The 17,659-nt window shown below is 33.5% G+C and overlaps 2 protein-coding genes across 16 annotated transcripts; one reads left to right on the top strand and one right to left on the bottom strand.

Annotated features, from left to right (window-relative positions):
- Positions 1–10,656, bottom strand: CHX19 (cation/H+ exchanger 19). Of its 15 annotated transcripts, none has more exons than XM_085733968.1 (10): positions 10,468–10,544; positions 9,742–9,793; positions 9,002–9,363; positions 8,789–8,862; positions 8,625–8,700; positions 6,899–6,949; positions 6,212–6,262; positions 3,503–3,730; positions 1,955–2,956; positions 1–1,553 (listed from the first exon to the last, which is right to left on the bottom strand). In XM_085733968.1, the coding sequence occupies exons 3-10, from the start codon at positions 9,344–9,346 to the stop codon at positions 312–314; spliced, it is 3,069 nt and encodes a 1,022-aa protein (XP_085590094.1). In that variant the 5' UTR covers positions 9,347–9,363; positions 9,742–9,793; positions 10,468–10,544; the 3' UTR covers positions 1–311. The 15 variants fall into 15 exon arrangements, 14 of the variants coding, with proteins under 14 accessions (XP_085590094.1, XP_085590091.1, XP_085590090.1 ...); XM_085733965.1 differs by having other exon boundaries at positions 8,789–8,904; positions 10,468–10,542; XM_085733964.1 differs by lacking the exon at positions 10,468–10,544 and adding an exon at positions 9,869–10,108 and having other exon boundaries at positions 8,789–8,904.
- Positions 10,657–12,239: 1,583 nt separating this feature from the next.
- On the top strand, positions 12,240–13,078 carry LOC146902846 (self-incompatibility protein S1-like). The gene has a single exon (XM_085733961.1). It carries the CDS (start codon positions 12,614–12,616, stop codon positions 13,022–13,024), a length of 411 nt encoding a protein of 136 aa, XP_085590087.1. The 5' UTR covers positions 12,240–12,613; the 3' UTR covers positions 13,025–13,078.
- Positions 13,079–17,659: the final 4,581 nt, after the last annotated feature.

Below are 17,659 nucleotides of genomic sequence, written 5' to 3'. Positions count from 1 at the left end.
TTTTGTAAACAACGATATATAAAATTCAAACCATACATTGTCTGGGTTCAATAATGCGATATAAACAAGAAAATATCCATCAATTGAAATGAAATATGTTTTTATTTGTCAACAACTTTAAAATGTCACGGATATATAGACTAATAAAGTGTCTGATTCCGCTAGTATAGTCTTGCTCTGAAAGCTTCCAAAGTCACCTTCATCAGTCTTGCTCTGAAAGCTTCCAAAGTCACCTTCATTTCATTTATATATACATAAAGTACATATAACCCATATAAATAACCACCATCATTCCTTTGATGACATGCACATTAACGTGTTGGTGTGTCTGGCACTTCAGGACAATCCAATTCCTCCATAACAAGAGGATGAATATCAGTTGTTGAATTATATTGTTGAATCACCAAGATTGATGCAGAAGTGGAGAAACTAGAAGAAGCCATATAGCTTCCAATAGGTCCAAGTTCAGCTGAATCACTGTTACTAACCAATGGTGCAACCGGTGGCATTCTACCAACCAATATCAAATTACTCTTGCTCAATTCCATCAATGCTGTCTCAATATCATTTTTACTTTCAACCATCCTTTCCTCATACTTAATTGATTCTTCATTCATGCTCTTTGCACTATGGAATTCACTCCACAATTGTTCATCTTGGTTTTTACTGCCATCATGGCTACCTTCAATATCATCAATCACAACTGTTTTGCTCTTATCTTGTGCTACACCAACCAATTTAGCACCAAAAGACAATGTCATTCCAGGTGGAGAAATGAACTTTACAACATGGAGTAAAATTCCTGGATGTTCTGCCATTCTCATACCATAAGCAAGTGCTTCATGATCGTCGCGTCCTCCGAAGAAGATTACAACAACCTTAAAGGAAACTTCACTTGCTTGAACTTGACTTGTTCCTCCGAGACCGCGATCAACCAAAATTCCAACAGAACAAGGTGCATGACTCAACACAAGCTCATTGATTACATGAAATGAATGTCCTAATGACTCCATGGTTCCATCGATACGCTGGTGTTTATGGAATGGAAGGAGTATTATCGCGGCGCGCTTTTGATGAGCACTAGTACAAATATCTTCATGGATGTTGCTGAGAGCAGAAATTGCTGTCATGGGACGAACATTGACACTGTTCAATTTTCCATAGGTTTGGAAAGCGATAACCATTTGATCTTCATCATTTTGTTTTTTGTTCCAAAAGGGCATTCCATTGTTACGTGCTTTGTGAACCATGGTGATAGCTGAAGATCTTTCTGAGAGTTCCATCAAGTGCATTGCATAGATACAAAGTCTTCCTCGCTTTCGGGTTCCTCGGGATGATTCTACAAGGTTGATTAGTGTAGGGATGTTGCGTGTGCTGTGGAAACATGCCAAGACTCTGAGCTCTGAATCTTGATCTTTGCGTTGGACTGTTTTGTGTTTATAAGGTGCTCCTCTTCGAGCTGGTTTGTATACTGCCATCACTATTGGGGTGGTGATGAAGGTAGTGAATAATGCCATAAGAACACAAATTGCAAATGCTTGGTCATTTAGTACCTGTGTTACATGGAGAATTACATTACATGCATAAAAAATCAAACCAAAGTAATGAAAGATTTGAAATATTTAACGATAATTGGATACTTCTAAATATTACTTGGAAAACAAGTTTTATTTTGTCATTAATTATTAGAGGATCAATAAGGATTTAGATTGTCTGCAGCTAGCAATCCACGCATTAAGGCAGTCAGTACATTAGTGGCATTTGGATCGAAATCAGACGGTTCAAACTTCAGACCCGATATTTTAATTCTTTTCTGAAAAATCAACAAAATTGCACTGAAATATGGATAGTCTGATCTCGATCGAAAAGTCACTGATGTGCTGACTCCATGGAGATTTGAGATTGCTGACTATAAGCGATCGAAATCTGGATAGATAGGAAGACAGATAGGTACCTTGCGATCCTTTCCGATGTTGAGAACAATGAGCTCAACCAATCCCTTGGTGTTCATGAGAAATCCAAGTGCAAGAGCTTCTCTAAAAGGCACCTTGCATAGCATTGATACTGAGATTGTACCAACAATTTTTCCAAAGCAAGCAGTAAAGATAACTAGTAATAATAGTGCCCAAGAAACCCCTCCACTTATAGTAGCCACATTTGTCTTCAAACCACTAGAAGCAAAATAGAGTGGCAAAAAGATTCCAGACACAAGATCTTCAATCTTCTCAATCAAAACACCAGCAAAAGGACCATCTTTAGGCATAATTATACCAATAACAAAAGCACCAAATAATGCATGAATTCCAATAGTATCGGTAACAAAACTACAAGCCAAAACCAATGTCAATGTGATACAAATGTAAAGCTCTTTAACAGGTTCACCCTCAGGGGAACGCTTAGCCATGTATGAAAGCAACGGTCTTATAGCAAAAACAGCAAAGAGAATAAAAGCAGCACCACAGAGCATAACCCAGAGTGAAATCAGGGGCGACGTGTCGTCGCCAGATAATGATATGGCAAGAGCAAGAAGTACCCAAGCTGCAACATCATTAACAGCAGCTGCTGACATTGCTATACGACCAACATCAGTGGTTAGTAGTTTGAGCTCAGCTAGGATTCGAGCGAGGACGGGAAATGCTGTGATTGAGAGAGCAACACCCATGAAGACAAGGAAAGGGACAGGTTGTGCACCTTTGGAGATTGTGGCTCTAAGAACAACGGATGTTCCTATGCCAAGAACAAATGGGAATGTGATTCCACAAAGGGCAATTGCTAAGGCTTTTTTACCTGTTCTACGGATTGAACGCATGTCGAGTTCAAGACCTACTAGGAATAAGAAGAACAAAAGACCAATGTTGGCTAGTGTGTCTAGGACTGTTAAGCTTCTCTTTGGGAAAACTGTGTGTAGGAATTTCTCGCTTCGACCTATTGCTGATGGCCCAAGCAGTATTCCTCCCTGCATTGAACATTTTCACATAAGAAACTTACAAAAGTGACAGCAACATTCAACAGGCAACATACAAAAGTTTTACTTGCAACAGAAGAAATTACGTTTCAATAATTCCACTTATATCTTAATATAAAACAAAATTCTAAACATTTTAATCTTATATTAACTACCTTAATATAATAACCAACATCGCAAGACCTGTGTAGATGCACGATTATTCCACTAATTTACAAAACAAAACAAAAATTGATATGTAAGCTAGTCGGAGACTAATCCCTCAAAATCAATTCAAAAGGTAAAATTCTCATTGACAATTTTTATTTTCTTCCATATGCACGGATTTGAAATCAAACGATGATGTGGACCACTTTATAAGATTAATAATTATAATAATTTGTCAATCATGTCACACTGCCTTATTCATTGTCTCACTAACTTATTGCATGGAAACTCAAATATAAAATATAACCATCAAATTAAGGGACTTTCTTTGATAAAACAACAAATTGTGGACCAATGATACAAAATAGGGGAAAAGAGAAGACAACTTACAATGATTTCTGCAATGACTCGAGGTTGTTTGAGTGGTTTGCAAAGGTATGCAATACATCTAGTGAATGTGACAACCACACATATCTGAAGAATTAACAACGGAAGTGCATAATCGAGAGGATTTTCGTGTTGGAATGCACCGTTAGACGTGGCCTTCATCGGTGCAGGACATGTCACATTAGGCGTCGCCATGTTGTCGCGGCAGCACCACCAAGATTCTTCACGGCGCTTCAAAAATTAACGTTGCTGGTTATTATGAATGATCGATTGATACTACGAAAAAAAAGACACTGGTGTTGGTTACATAATAGCAAAAAAAGGGTATCACAAACTAACTAGCTCGTTGTTACGTTATATACGTGGCTTACAGATAAGACCAAAAAAAAGAAGTTAATGTCACAGCTTAGTAGTGAGATTGAAAAGAACAAGCGGAAGTATTTAAACGAAAACCATGCCATATACTGCTGTCTACGTGCGGTGTTTATCTTTTGACTTTGTTTTTTTACTATATTCGGCATTCTCAAATTCAATGTAACTAATTAACTATTAACTACTCCGTTAAAAAAAAAAAAAAAAAAACTATTAACTACTCCCATATTATGAGTGAAATGATGGATGGTGGTGAGGCCAGATGAAGCCAGGGTGTTATTTTATTTTTATTATTATGGGATGGGATGGGATGGGATGGGATTTTTTCTCTGTTGGTAGAACCTTGAAGGAAATGGATTTGAAATTTTTATTTTTGTTGAATACTTCAAACGTGAATTAATTGACCATAGTGGATGGACTTAAAAAAAAAAAAACAAAAGTAGTAGTTATCATATATTTTTCTTTGTGAGTAAATTTATTTATTTTTTATTTAAAAAAGACAATATTGTATTTTGATATTAAGTCAAATCAATATATTCTTTGTAGACTATTCAAATAAAATTATTATTTTTCCTTTCTAAACAATACTTAAATGATCCAGTCCAAAAATAAATAAAAATAAATATTTTTTAGGCAAAACAATAAAATAGATAGCAAAAAAAAAGAATATAGGAATATATTAATTAAAAAAATGTCTTTTTTTGTGTTAATTGTATATCTTTTGTACTCAACTACGAAAATTAATTGGTCAAATCTTGTGGGATTTAAATAGAATGTCATCAATCAATATATTAAATGTTCCTCTAAAACAATCAATATATTAAATATTAGATGGTATTAATAAAAAAAACTATTGACATAAAAAATTCGTAGGTAGAATGATAATAGCCAATGAAAATTCATGCACACAAGTGGATGAGCTGATGTTCGAACCTTAATTATGACGTGCAATCTAACAATTTCAACATTTTTATTAGTTTAGCTAGCTATGACTTGTAGACCTGTTGACATTTTTTTTTGCTAAAATTAATTTATTACTAAATAAAATAATTTTATTTATTTATATTTATATTATTATTATTTTGGAAAAAAATATATTATTGATAAATTATTTAAAAAAGTTAATTCAATTTTTAAAAGAATTTGAAGTTAATTATAATTGTTTAAACAAATAATAATAATTACTAATTGTTTTTTCTTCAAAAAAAAATACTAGTTGTTTTACTAAAAAAAATTACTGCTTATTATTAACTAGTTTAGAGACCCGGCGTTGCCCGGGTTAGATATAAAATAAGTTTTATTTGTTTGTGTGCACGAATACACGTGTCAGTATATTAGATTGAATTTATTTAAATTTATAATTATAATAATATCATAAAAATAAATATAAATGATGAGATAAATGTCCAATGCAAGAATAAAAAGTGTAACAAAATCAATAATGAATTAGTCCAAGTGGTAAGAGTTTTGGGTCTCCTTAAACATGTGGTCATGAGTTTGTTTCGTGGCCCATGCGTATGAGAGAGAAAAATCTATTGAAATATATATATATATATATATATATATATATATATATATATATATATATATATATATATATATATATATATATATATATCAAAGTATATGTATGAGAAATAATAAAATTGATGTTTCGCAAACCTGAAGAAGGAAAAATGTTTGTTGAAAAGAAGGTTTGGGGTTTCTGCTTGTGCTCAAAATATGTAAATATGTGATTAACGAAAATTTTTTGCTTATAGTTAACATTTGCATTAGAATATGCTGTTAAAAGATAACATAATAACTAATCGAATCTTTTTTTTTATAAAAAAAAAAAAAACTAATTGAACATTTTTTTCCTCAAACATAAAAACTAATTGAATGACATAGTGCTGAAAGATTAGCAATAACTAATTGAAGCTTCTTTTTCTAAAAACAAATAAACAAATTGAAGTCTTTTAATCATAAAATAAGATCGTATATGTAAACTTTGTTGAAAGTATTATGTGTAGTTTGTTGAGATATTTCTGCTATATAAAATATTGAGATAAAAAAATCAAAAAGACGAATAAAAATGATAGTATAGGTGATTAATAATATTAAAACGCTACTGGTGAAATAATAATATTTTAGGACCTGAAATATTATTATTAAAATCAAAACGCTATTGATTAATAATATTGAAATGAAAAGGACCTGAAAAATAGTATATGTGATAATAGTATAGGTGATTAATAATATTAAAACGCTACTGTTGAATTGAAAAGAGAAAAAAAATAGTATAGGTGTTAGTTCAAGGACGTGAAAGAGAAACAATAGTATAGGTATTAGTTCAAGCACCTGAAACTCGTAGGTGTTTGTAATGGATGCCAACAACAATAGTTCAAGGACCTGGAAAAAAAATCAGTAAACTCACTCGTGGGTGTTAGTTCCCTCTTATATTATATATAAAAATAAAAATCTAAGCATAAGTAAAAGAAACAATAATATAGGTGTTTGTCAAACCTGAAGAAAGAAAAAGCTTAGATCAAAATAAGGTTTGAGTTTCAGTTTCTGCTCAAAATATGTGATTACGTGATTAAAAAAATTCTCCTTTATTTATAGTTAACAAAAAAAAAACCGAAGCCTTTTTTTCCTCAATGAAAAAAACTAATTGAATAATATGGTGCTAAAAGATTAGATAGTAACTAATTGAAACTTCTTTTCCTAAAAAAAAGAAATATTTAATGGATAGTATTGAAAGTATTATATATAGTTTGTTGAGACATTTTGGCTACATAAAATATTAGGAATTAAATATAAAATTAAATAACAATATTTCAGGTCCTGAAATATTATTATTAAAATCAAAATGCTACTGATTAATATTATTAAAACGAAAAGGACCTGAAAAAATAGTATAGGTGATAATAGTATTGGTGATTTATAATATAAAAACGCTACTGTTGAAACGAAAAGAAAAAAATAGTATAGGTGTTAGTTCAAGGACTTGAAACAGAAACAATAGTATATGTGTTAGTTAAGGACCTGAAACTCGTAGGTGTTTGTAATGGATGCCAGCAACAATAGTTCAAGGACCTGAAGAAAAAAAACAATCGAAAAACTCACTCGTAGGTGTTAGTTCCCTCTCATATTATATATAAAATCAAAAATCTAAGCATGAGTAAAAGAAACAATAGTATAGGTGTTTGTCAAACCTGAAGAAATAAAAAGCTAAGATCAAAAGAAGGTTTGAGTTTCTGTTTTTGCTCAAAATATGTGTTTACGTGATTAAAAAATTCTCCTTTATTTATAGTTAAAAAAAAAACAAATCGAAGCCTTTTTTCCTCAATGAAAAAAACTAATTGAAACTTCTTTTCCTAAAAAAAAGAAAGAAAAAAAAAACAAATTGAAGCCTTTTTTTCCTCAATGAAAAAAACTAATTGAAACTTCTTTTCCTAAAAAAAAGAAAGAAAAAAAAAAAATAAAGGAAGATTTAATGGATAGTGTTGAAAGTATTATATATAGTTTGTTGAGATATTTTGGCTATACAAAATATTAGGAATTAAATATAAAATTAAATAAATTATTTAGTGGATAAGATCAAAAGTTTGCTGAGATTTTTATGTCAAATATGATGTCAAATAAAATATAGAAAAAAATATAAAAATATTGAGAATAAACGTGGAAGCGACACGTGGCATAAAAAACCTTACTTTATATATATACTATTGATTTTAAGAAGAATCCTCACGTACACTCAAGATTGTGGAGAATTTAAGAGAATGAGTGGATTATTTTTTTTTTTTATTTTTTTTGAGTAATGAGTGGATTAATTTATCACATGCTTTTGAGAAATTAATTATTTTTTTCTTTTTAACAAGAGGAGAAGAAAATAATATTGTAATTTTTTTTAAGGAAAACTAATATTGTAATTTGATAAGTCTATTGTTTGAAGATATAATAAGTCCATTTGTTTGTGCGAACGTTGAAAATCTGTTACATAGGGGCCTCTAACTCGCTTATCGGTTTCAGTGGTGATCTGGTAGTTGTTGTTACAGGTTACAGGCCTAGGGATGGCAATTGGACCCAGGCCCATTGGGCACCCGCAAAAAATACCCACGATGGGCGGGTAAATACCCGCATTATTGGGTATGGGCCTGGGCACGGGTAATTACCCACAAATTTGAAGTGCGGGTACGGGCACTCTAGTGCCCACCCCGCCCCATGCCCACACATTATATACACCATGCGAATAATTTTATTTATATTAAAGTTAGTTAATTAATCCTAAGTCTTTGATATTTTTTGTAATATGCACTTGTTTTTTATATTTTAGATGCTTTTTATTTGGCCAAATAATATGATGCGTAATATTTTATATGTTGATTTAGAAGATTTCATATCATATTTTAATTATGTTGTGATATTTTTTGGTATTTATTATCTTTTTGTTGTGAAAGTGCGGGTAATGGGTGCGGGTACGGGCACTTAGATACCCATAGGGTATGGGGACGGGCACCAAACTTGTTGCCCACGAGGGTATGGGCCCGGGTATGGGGATTTTTTTAAAACGCGGGTATGGGGATGGGCACTATGGTACCCTGCCCAATGGGTACCCATTGCCATCCCTATACAGCAGTGGCGGAGCCAGAAATTTCATAGAGCCTGGGCGAAAAATATATGCAAATGCGGAAATTGGTGCGGTACATCCCATTACTATGAAATGTACAGTAAAATTTCAAATGCGGAAATTATTTGAATATATACGTACCGTCAAGAGAACTGCTGTCTCTGCTCCCTGTGAATCCTTAAAGGTAACATAAGCAACTTGAGTGCGATCAGATTCCCTGCAGAATATATTGAAAGTGCTCTGACATTTGCATCTCAATAACAAGCAACAAAAAGAATAATCAATTCCTTGATTGATTCACCCACCCATTAACAAATAACAAGCAGCAATAATGTTGTACCTTTGGGAGTTTGCTGTTCAGCATCTTTGTTAGTGCAGACTGAGGACATGCCATGCTCACAAGAGAAGAGCATGAAGTCAGCTTTTGAGGTCATTGATGTTGCATGACATTACTTGAAAATTTCATCAATAACTACCATTGAAAAGGAAAACTCACAGCTATTGACATGGAAAATTACCTGATGCTGAATAGCTTTCATATCATGACTAATACCAACTCCTTCTGGAGTTAACTTGCAAGTTTGAATCATAGAAGCCTCAAGCTGGCAAGCTGCTCTAACCAAATCATCCTTCAAAGATCGAGCATCCTTAACCTTCCAGACCACAAAACAATTCAAATATGAGCACCATGCTTTATCAAAAGCAGCAAGCTGTGATCTGAAGGTACATCGCTTCACAGAAGCTGAGACAGATTCTTCATCAGAACTTTTTATTGGCCCCTCTTGTATAATCTTTATCAGCAGCTCAAACATTTTAACAAATTCTTGAGCAGACTTGGCCAAAGCAATTTCACGCTCGCCCATTGTACTGAAAACTGCATCTGGATGACCCAATATCATATAAGCACAAAGAACAACTCTCACTGAAATATAGAGCTTATGGAGGATAAAGTGAACAACAAATCTGAAGCAAAAATCACAGACATCTAAAACCTGTTAAGAGTAAATATAAAGCACTCACACAATGCAAATGATATTCATCAATCTCATTATCATTTGATGAAAAACATAGAAGCTATTTTCAAACTCCATCAATATCATTAATATTACAAGCAAAAAAAATAAAATAAACAATCATAACTAAGGTCAAGGAAAACAAAAGAAATAAATTGTTTTTTATTTAGACATTTTATCAAACACATCAAATGCAATGTTATCAAAACTGAATTAATAGACAAAAGATGAGTGTTTGAGCTTACCCTTGAGTACCAAACACTGCAACTATTTGGCCATTTGCTTGTGTTCTTTTTCCTGCGTGTTTAAGAATGAGATTCTGATTAACTACATAGTTAATGAAAGAAAAACTGCAATCTGAAAGCTTCACACATGAACTGCAATCAATTCTTCTCCGATTCTTCATTGCCTCAACAACCCACCACCAGTACTCCTCACGTTCAACAACCTTCGCTTGTTGTAAAGAGTATAGATTTGCCCAATTTGCCCAATTTTTTTGTTTTTGAAGTGTGTAAATGGAGGGTCTAGTGTGAGGAACTTACGGATCGAGCCCGGGCGACCGCCCGGGGTCGCCGGGCGCTGTCTCCGCCACTGCTATACAGGCCCTTCCTTGCTGGTTGTGTTTTTGGTTCTTGGGTGGTTCAAAGTTTCAATGTTTGTTCTGTGATTCTGTTTCTTATGTTTCAGCATGCATGTGTGATGAAGTATTTTTAACTGTGTGCGAGTGAATATACGTGTGTAGCACTGAATCAAAAAACAAACGTATTTGCAGTGTTCTACTGCTATATGTAGGTATGTATGTAGAGATAAGTTAAACTTCTACAACCTTGAAGTGGCAAAATTAATATTCAAATTCTACTGTTGGAAAACACGTTTACATTTAGTATCCGACATACTTGAAACGAATACAAATATTTTTCCAGGTGAAGCAATCTATAAAAAAGTAATAACATGAAAGTTTAGATGCTTACCTCCTGATTTCAAACTTTGATTTCTTCTACGGAAGAAATTTGAGGAATAATTTCACACCTTCTCAATCGCACTTAGTTTTGTATTCATCAAATAAGAAACATGTAATAAATAGTGAGTGTGAGTGTGAGTGACTGGGTGCTACTGTTGTCGTGACGTGTATGAGCCTAGGGTAGGATTCATAACAGTGCGGCTTATTCCTACTACGAACACTACAACGTTCTCACCTGTATCCGCGTGGAACCAATTTGATTGTGAGAGGTGAATATTTCTATGCTTCCTAAACCAAAATCATTCATGCATATAATATTTCACATAGAACTTCAAGTTTAAATTTTTTATTTATTTTCTATCTATAGTAATTTTTTTACTATATCTACTTTTGACCTATTGTAAATAGATAAAAGTGTAATATATTATATAGCAGATAAGTTAAACTTAATTGGAAGGAAGGGATCTTCAAGAATCTAAATAGCAACAATTGTGGTGAGCAGGAGAGAAGCTGACAACCTATTTTTATTTTTATGGTGGTGTGTTGGCACTTTCGGACTTGAAGAAATTACAAAGTTATATTGAAACTCAATTCGATGGAGCTTTGAGTAATTTAATGGATGTTGCTTGTTGACGATCATATACTTAAACTTTTCATGTTAAAATGTGAAAAATGTACACATATTATAGTTGAAAGTGATTCCAAGCTTCTAATTAATATGGTTACCAACAACTATGGACAATTGATTTAACTGTCAATCGATTCTACATCAATTGATTCCAACATCAGTTAATTGCAATATAACTAACAAGCAAATCTCTCAACTTCAACCCAATACGACTAATACAAGATTTGACCACATATATATTTTTTGTAAGACAACAATGTACGGTGTAGAAACATCTTACACATGTAATCAATTAAATTGTTCCTAGGAAAAAGGGTAAAAAAATTCTCACATGGATATACTTTAAATATTTAATATACAAGTAGCATAATAATGGTCAGAGTTGGAATTCTATAATTTCCATTCATTCACTTAAAGAGGTAAATTTCTAGCAACTACACTACTTTACAAACAAATATGATTAGATGTATAAATAAAACATTTTTCATATTTTACTGTGCATACTAAGGATGCAATTCATATGCACCATGTGCAAAAAAAAACCTTTACAATGTCGAGAAATCACTTTCATAAGATCATTAAAAATATTTAACTTTTATTTTAACTAATAAATTTACACACATGAGTAATTGTGATGTACCAACAATGTTCAAACATACTACTATAAAGAAAATGTTCAAACATTGATCAGCATCATCCCTTTTTTGACTCATTTGCATTATCTCAAATTCAAACCAAGAATCTAAATAATAATTAACACATAAAGGTAACGGTTCAAGCCAAAAATAATGACAGTAAATACTTGCAGGATATTTTTTTTTTTTTTTTTGGTAGAAACTTGCAGGATATTTTATTTCTCTAAAATATGAAACTTCTTGAGAAATTTTTTACCATTTATATTCATTTAAATTTTGAACCCGTTAGTTTATATATTTGTTTACTCTATCCCTAACGTATTAATAAGTTAATAAAAAAAAAATGTAGCAATTTTACAAAGTTATCGTTATTAAGGATTGAGTGTTAACTTGTGTCAAAAAAAAAAAAAAAAGATTGAGTGTTAACTGTTGTCATAAATAAATCATATGATTGACACGTTTTTTGAAGGTTAATTGATTTTTCTATAAAAAAAATAATCTAGTCAAAAAGAAAAAAAAAATTGAGATATTTCAAAAGGACAATTACTCTTTTGCAATACCAGCTTGAAGAGAAATGCTAGCAATAGAGTAATCTCTGACATACATTTTTCCTCACAAACTATATTATTAAATGAAATTCAAAATAGTTCTGTTTGAACTTAACAAGTGTGGTGGTGATGATAGGAAGGGAATTCTGCAATTACAAGTAATGAATTAAATTAAATTTATTCTTTCTGTTTTTTCCCCTTTAGCACAGCACAGCAAAACCAATGGCAGAACCTTGTCAGATAGCAGATCATACATATATATGGATATGCTAAGATAATATTCGTTCGCTATCACCCAAAATATAATATATGTTTTCTTCAAACAGAACCAAAAGGGTAGCCTAAATGGAAGCACAATATTTATCTAAGGTAAACCATGTCATGACCCTGTTTCTTGTAATTGGATTATGCACCCTTGTTGCAGGCACCAAACATGTGAGCATAAAAAACAGACTAGGGTCTGAGAAAAACATGAGCTTACATTGCAAATCCGGAGATGACGACCTGGGGGAGCAGAACATAGCAGATGGGAAAGAATTTGGGTGGAACTTCAATGTCAACTTTCTTAGGACTACTCTATTTTTCTGTGATTTGGCATGGGAAAAAGTTCCTCAGTATTATATTGAGGCGTATAACTATGCCAGGGACCACGTACGATGTGACACTGGATGTTCATGGCTAGTGGCTGCTGAAGGTATTTATGGTTTAAATGGACAAACAGGATTATGGGAGTTCATGTATAATTGGCCAAATTGATCAGTGACTCCAACAGATTAATTAATTCAACGCTAGATATCAATCCTATGAGGCCAAGACTAATTGTACTATATGAATTTATAATAATAAAATAAAAAGTTAGTTTCAGTCTCATCTAGTGTTTGCTTGTTCATTAATTTTATTTTGTTTTGGGCACCATCATATTCATACTTTGCCGCGTATAAAATTTAGCTGGTCTTTGGTTAAAAAATAAAAATTTAGCAGTTCTAATGGTTTCAGGTTCTCAGTTTGCTCAACTACCTTTGATTTTCCTATAAAATGTGCATAGCTAACAAGTAACACCTCCAGGATGAATTGAATTCCCTTAAAATTAGGTCTTAGGTTAAAAGGAACGTATTACTGAATGAATATCTTAAAATTTGAATTTTGAATAGCAATGATATTTATTATCTTAAGGGGGATGTATTGGATTAGGATTCTATGGGATTTTAAAAGACTTTTTAATTATGAAAAAGTCTTGTGGTATTCAATCAAGACTTTTTGCATCTTAAAAAAAAGTCTTGTGGTATTCAATCAAGACTCTTTGTCATTTTAAAAAAGTCTTGAGGTATTCAATCAAGACTTTTCATCACTTAAAAAAAGTCTCATGGTATTCAAAATCATTCAAATTTCGAAGGATTGTTTAATAAATTGGATTTTGATGGATTTTGTGGGATTTCATAGTGTAATTTTAACAAGAAAAAGTCTTTCATGAAAAGATGAGATTTCTTGGGATTGTTTTTCATTTAAAAGTTACTATCTCTTTCTTCTCCCTCCCCCCTCTCTCCCCTCCCCCCTCTCTCCTTTCTCTCTTCGTCTCTCTATCTCTCCTTTTATCTCTCTCTCTCTCTCTCTCTCTCCCTCTCCCTCTCCCTCCTCTCTTCTCTCTCTCTCTCTCTCACCTCTCTTAGAAAAACTCAAACGACTTCTCTAATTTCAAACACAAAATGAGGGCTGACACAATTTTTTTTTTTTTGAAAGATTTGTAAGGGTTGTCATAATTTTAAATATGTACAATTGAATATTGTGAGAATAACATTTTTAACAAATAAAAAATGTGTATGGAGAATAATGTGTTAAGAGTGTTTTTTAGTCCCTTAAAATCTTATAAAATCCATAAAATCCTTAAAATTTTAAAATCAATAGTAAAAGAATTTTTTATTGGTTTTATTTTTCTTTATTCAAACGCTAGAATTTATTTGTTCATTATTTTTATCATTCACGCTTGTAAGTTTGTTCTTTTTTCCCCTAAAATTCATTGAATCCTTTAAAATTTTAAAATCCCATAAAATCCTTTGAAATCCTTAAAAGTCAGTGTGATAAATCCATTAAAATCTTGAGTGTATAAAGTCTTTTACATAAAAAGTCTTTTAAAATCTTACAGAATCAATACAATCTCACACAGTCTTTTAAAATCTTAAAGACTTTTTTTATTAAAATAGTCTTTTAAAATCCTAATCCAATACAAAGATTTGAGTTCAATGATCAACTCAACCATACAAAACCAATTTTAAGGTAATGGATGTCGCACACTTATAAAAACTATTTTGAAGCCAACAATATACTCTTAATGGAATATAAAGACAAAAGGAAGCTAAATTGTTGAGAAAATTGCTGTTGACACATTCCATATGGCTGGGACACACATGTAAAATACCCTTTTACCCTCTCGGCAGTTAACTGCCGAGGAATTTCAAATCCGGCTGCAGTTAACTGCCGAGGATTTCCTCGGTAGTTAACTGCCGAGTATTATGTTTCGTCAGATGAAACAGGAAACCTGCTCCCCTACACACTATTTTCATCAACTTCCATATCAAACTCATCCATTCCCCCCAAATCCAATAATTTTTTTCTATCAAATCTTCCCCCAAATGATTCAAACATCAAGCCTAGGATCATTCAACACACTTTTGACGTAAAAAATAGGTATTGTGCATTTTATTCGGTTTATTTTTTGTATATGTTACACTGTCATGCTGGTTTACAACGTCAGTCACGTAAGACTGTCATGGGGAATCTCGGTAGCTTACTGTCGAGGAAAACCTCGGTAGCTTAATGCCGAGGGAAACCTCGATAGTTAAGTACCGAGGAACACTTAGGAAAATTTTGAAGGACGAAAAAATGGCAGCTACTGCCATTTTTTCAAAAAAAAAATTTCTTTGTTTTTTTTTTGTTTTTTTTGTTTTAGTTCATTATGGCATTGATGTTTATGCATTAGTTAGTTGTTAATTCATATTTATGTGTTGTTTAATTATAGTAATGACCGAGAACGCGGAAGATGTTTTGGAAGAGACAAAACGTAATTTTGTCCAAATTTCCGGAGATGTCAAGCCGCCTAAGGTTCAAGTCAAACCAAACATTGAACAAGCTTCTAAATATGTTAGCCCCGGTGTCGTCCCACTTCAAGCCCATGAAGTGGACACGGCTAGGTTTTTTTCTGACGACATTAAGTTTCAAGATAGAGAAGAATTGCTTGGGTGGGTACGTTGTCAAGCAAATAAGGCGGGATTTACAATTGTTACACAAAGATCAAGCTTGATCCATCCAATATTGCGCCTAGTGTGTGAAAGGAGTGGAGCTCACAAAGTGCCTAAAAAAAAACCAAAGCATGCGACAACGGGCTCAAGAAAATGCGGGTGCTTGTTCATGATTAGTGGATATCAAAGTACGCAAACAAAGGAATGGGGATTGAACATTCTTAATGGAGTTCACAACCATGCGATGGAGCCGGCTTTAGAAGGACACATTCTTGCCGGTAGATTAAAGGAGGATGACAAGAAGATTGTACATGACTTGACCAAGAGCAAGATGCTTCCAAGAAATATTTTGATACACTTGAAGAACAAAAGACCACATTGCATGACAAATGTGAAGCAAGTGTACAATGAACGTCAAAAAATATGGAAGGCAAATAGAGGTGACAAGAAACCGTTGCAATATCTAATCTCGAAGTTGGAGGAGCACAACTATACTTATTACTCAAGAACACATGGTGAAAGTAATACAATCGAAGATATCTTTTGGGCTCATCCAACATCCGTTAAGTTGTTTAACAATTTTCCAACGGTTTTGGTTATGGACTCCACCTACAAAACCAACTTGTATAAGATGCCAATGTTTGAGGTAGTTGGGGGTAACTTCGACCGATTTGACATATTCAGTTGGGTTTGGATTCTTGATGCACGAGAAAGAGGAAAACTTTGTTTGGGTTTTAAAAATGTTACGTAAACTTCTTACTTCAAAGATGAATATGCCTAAGGTGATTGTTACCGACAAAGATGGGTCTTTGATGAAAGCGGTTGGAATTGTTTTCCCGGAAAGTTATGGTATGAATTGTTACTTTCATGTGCAAGCAAATGTTAAACAAAGGTGCGTCTTAGATTGTAAATATCCTATGGGAAAAAAGGATGGGAAAGAGGTGAGTAATCGCGATGTTGTCAAGAAGATCATGAGGGCATGGAAAGATATGGTTGAATCGTCCACTCAAGAGTTATATGCAAATGCATTAGTGGAGTTCCAAGATGCTTGTAGTGATTTCCCACCTTTCCTAGCCTATGCCATGACCACCTTGAATGAAGTGAAGGAGAAAATAGTGAGGGTATGGACAGACCGTGTGTTGCATCTTGGTTGTAGATCCACCAATAGGGTAGAATCGGCTCATGCTTAGGTGAAGAAATATTTGGACAATAGTGTGGGTGATTTGGGTACTTGTTGGGAGAAAATACATAACATGTTGTTGCTTTAACACACTGCGATACAAACAGCCTTTGGTCAGAGCGTTACCGTGTTAGAACATAGATTCAAAGATGTCACTTTGTACTCCGGCTTAGGTGGTCATGTGTCTAGATATGCTTTGGACAACATTGCTATGGAAGAGTCACGTTGTAGGGAAACGTTGTGCATGAACAAGGAAATTTGTGGTTGTGTTCAAAGGACATCTTACGGCTTACCATGTGCATGCGAAATTGCAACTAAACTCCTTGAAGAAAAGCCAATTTTATTGGATGAGATACACCACCATTGGCAAAGGTTACGCATGGGAGAAGAAAGTAATGAACTTGGTTTTTCGGTGGATGATGAGTTGAAGGGTATTGTAGAACGTCTCAAGAAACTCCCTTTCCAAATGAAGCTTGAAGTCAAGGAGGCTTTGCGGCAATTGGCATTTCCTGAAATCACCATGATGTCTCCACCACCACAAAAAGCAACAACCAAGGGAGCCAAGAAAAAAGTGGACATTGCGAGGTCTAAAGGAAGAATTACATCCATTAGCCGGATCCCTTCTTCTTGGGAGGTTGTTGATTTCCAAAATCCGGATAGTCAACCGTCACCATCACCAACAACATCATCATATAAAAGGAAAAAAGGTGCTCGTCTTGGTAAAGCACCAATTTCCCCACTTCCACCACCTTCTCGGTATCCAAAGCCTAAGGCTATCCCGGTTATGAGGCCTATTGATTATATGCCACGCTTCATGCTTCCATTTATTGAAAAAGTGGTGGATGTTATTGGCGATGGACATTGTGGATTCCGGGCTATAGCCGAGTTCATGGGCTTAACCGAACAAAATCATCTCATGATTCGTACACATCTTATTCAAGAATTGAAAGATCATAGAGATGATTATGTTGAAGTATT

This window comes from Medicago sativa, chromosome 8 (genome assembly GCF_051527215.1).
Source record: "Medicago sativa cultivar Bolivia chromosome 8, Bolivia_mono, whole genome shotgun sequence".
In the NCBI taxonomy this organism is placed as follows: domain Eukaryota; kingdom Viridiplantae; phylum Streptophyta; class Magnoliopsida; order Fabales; family Fabaceae; genus Medicago; species Medicago sativa.
The sequence above is the reverse complement of the archived record's forward strand: the minus strand, read 5'-3'. Positions and strand labels throughout refer to the sequence as shown.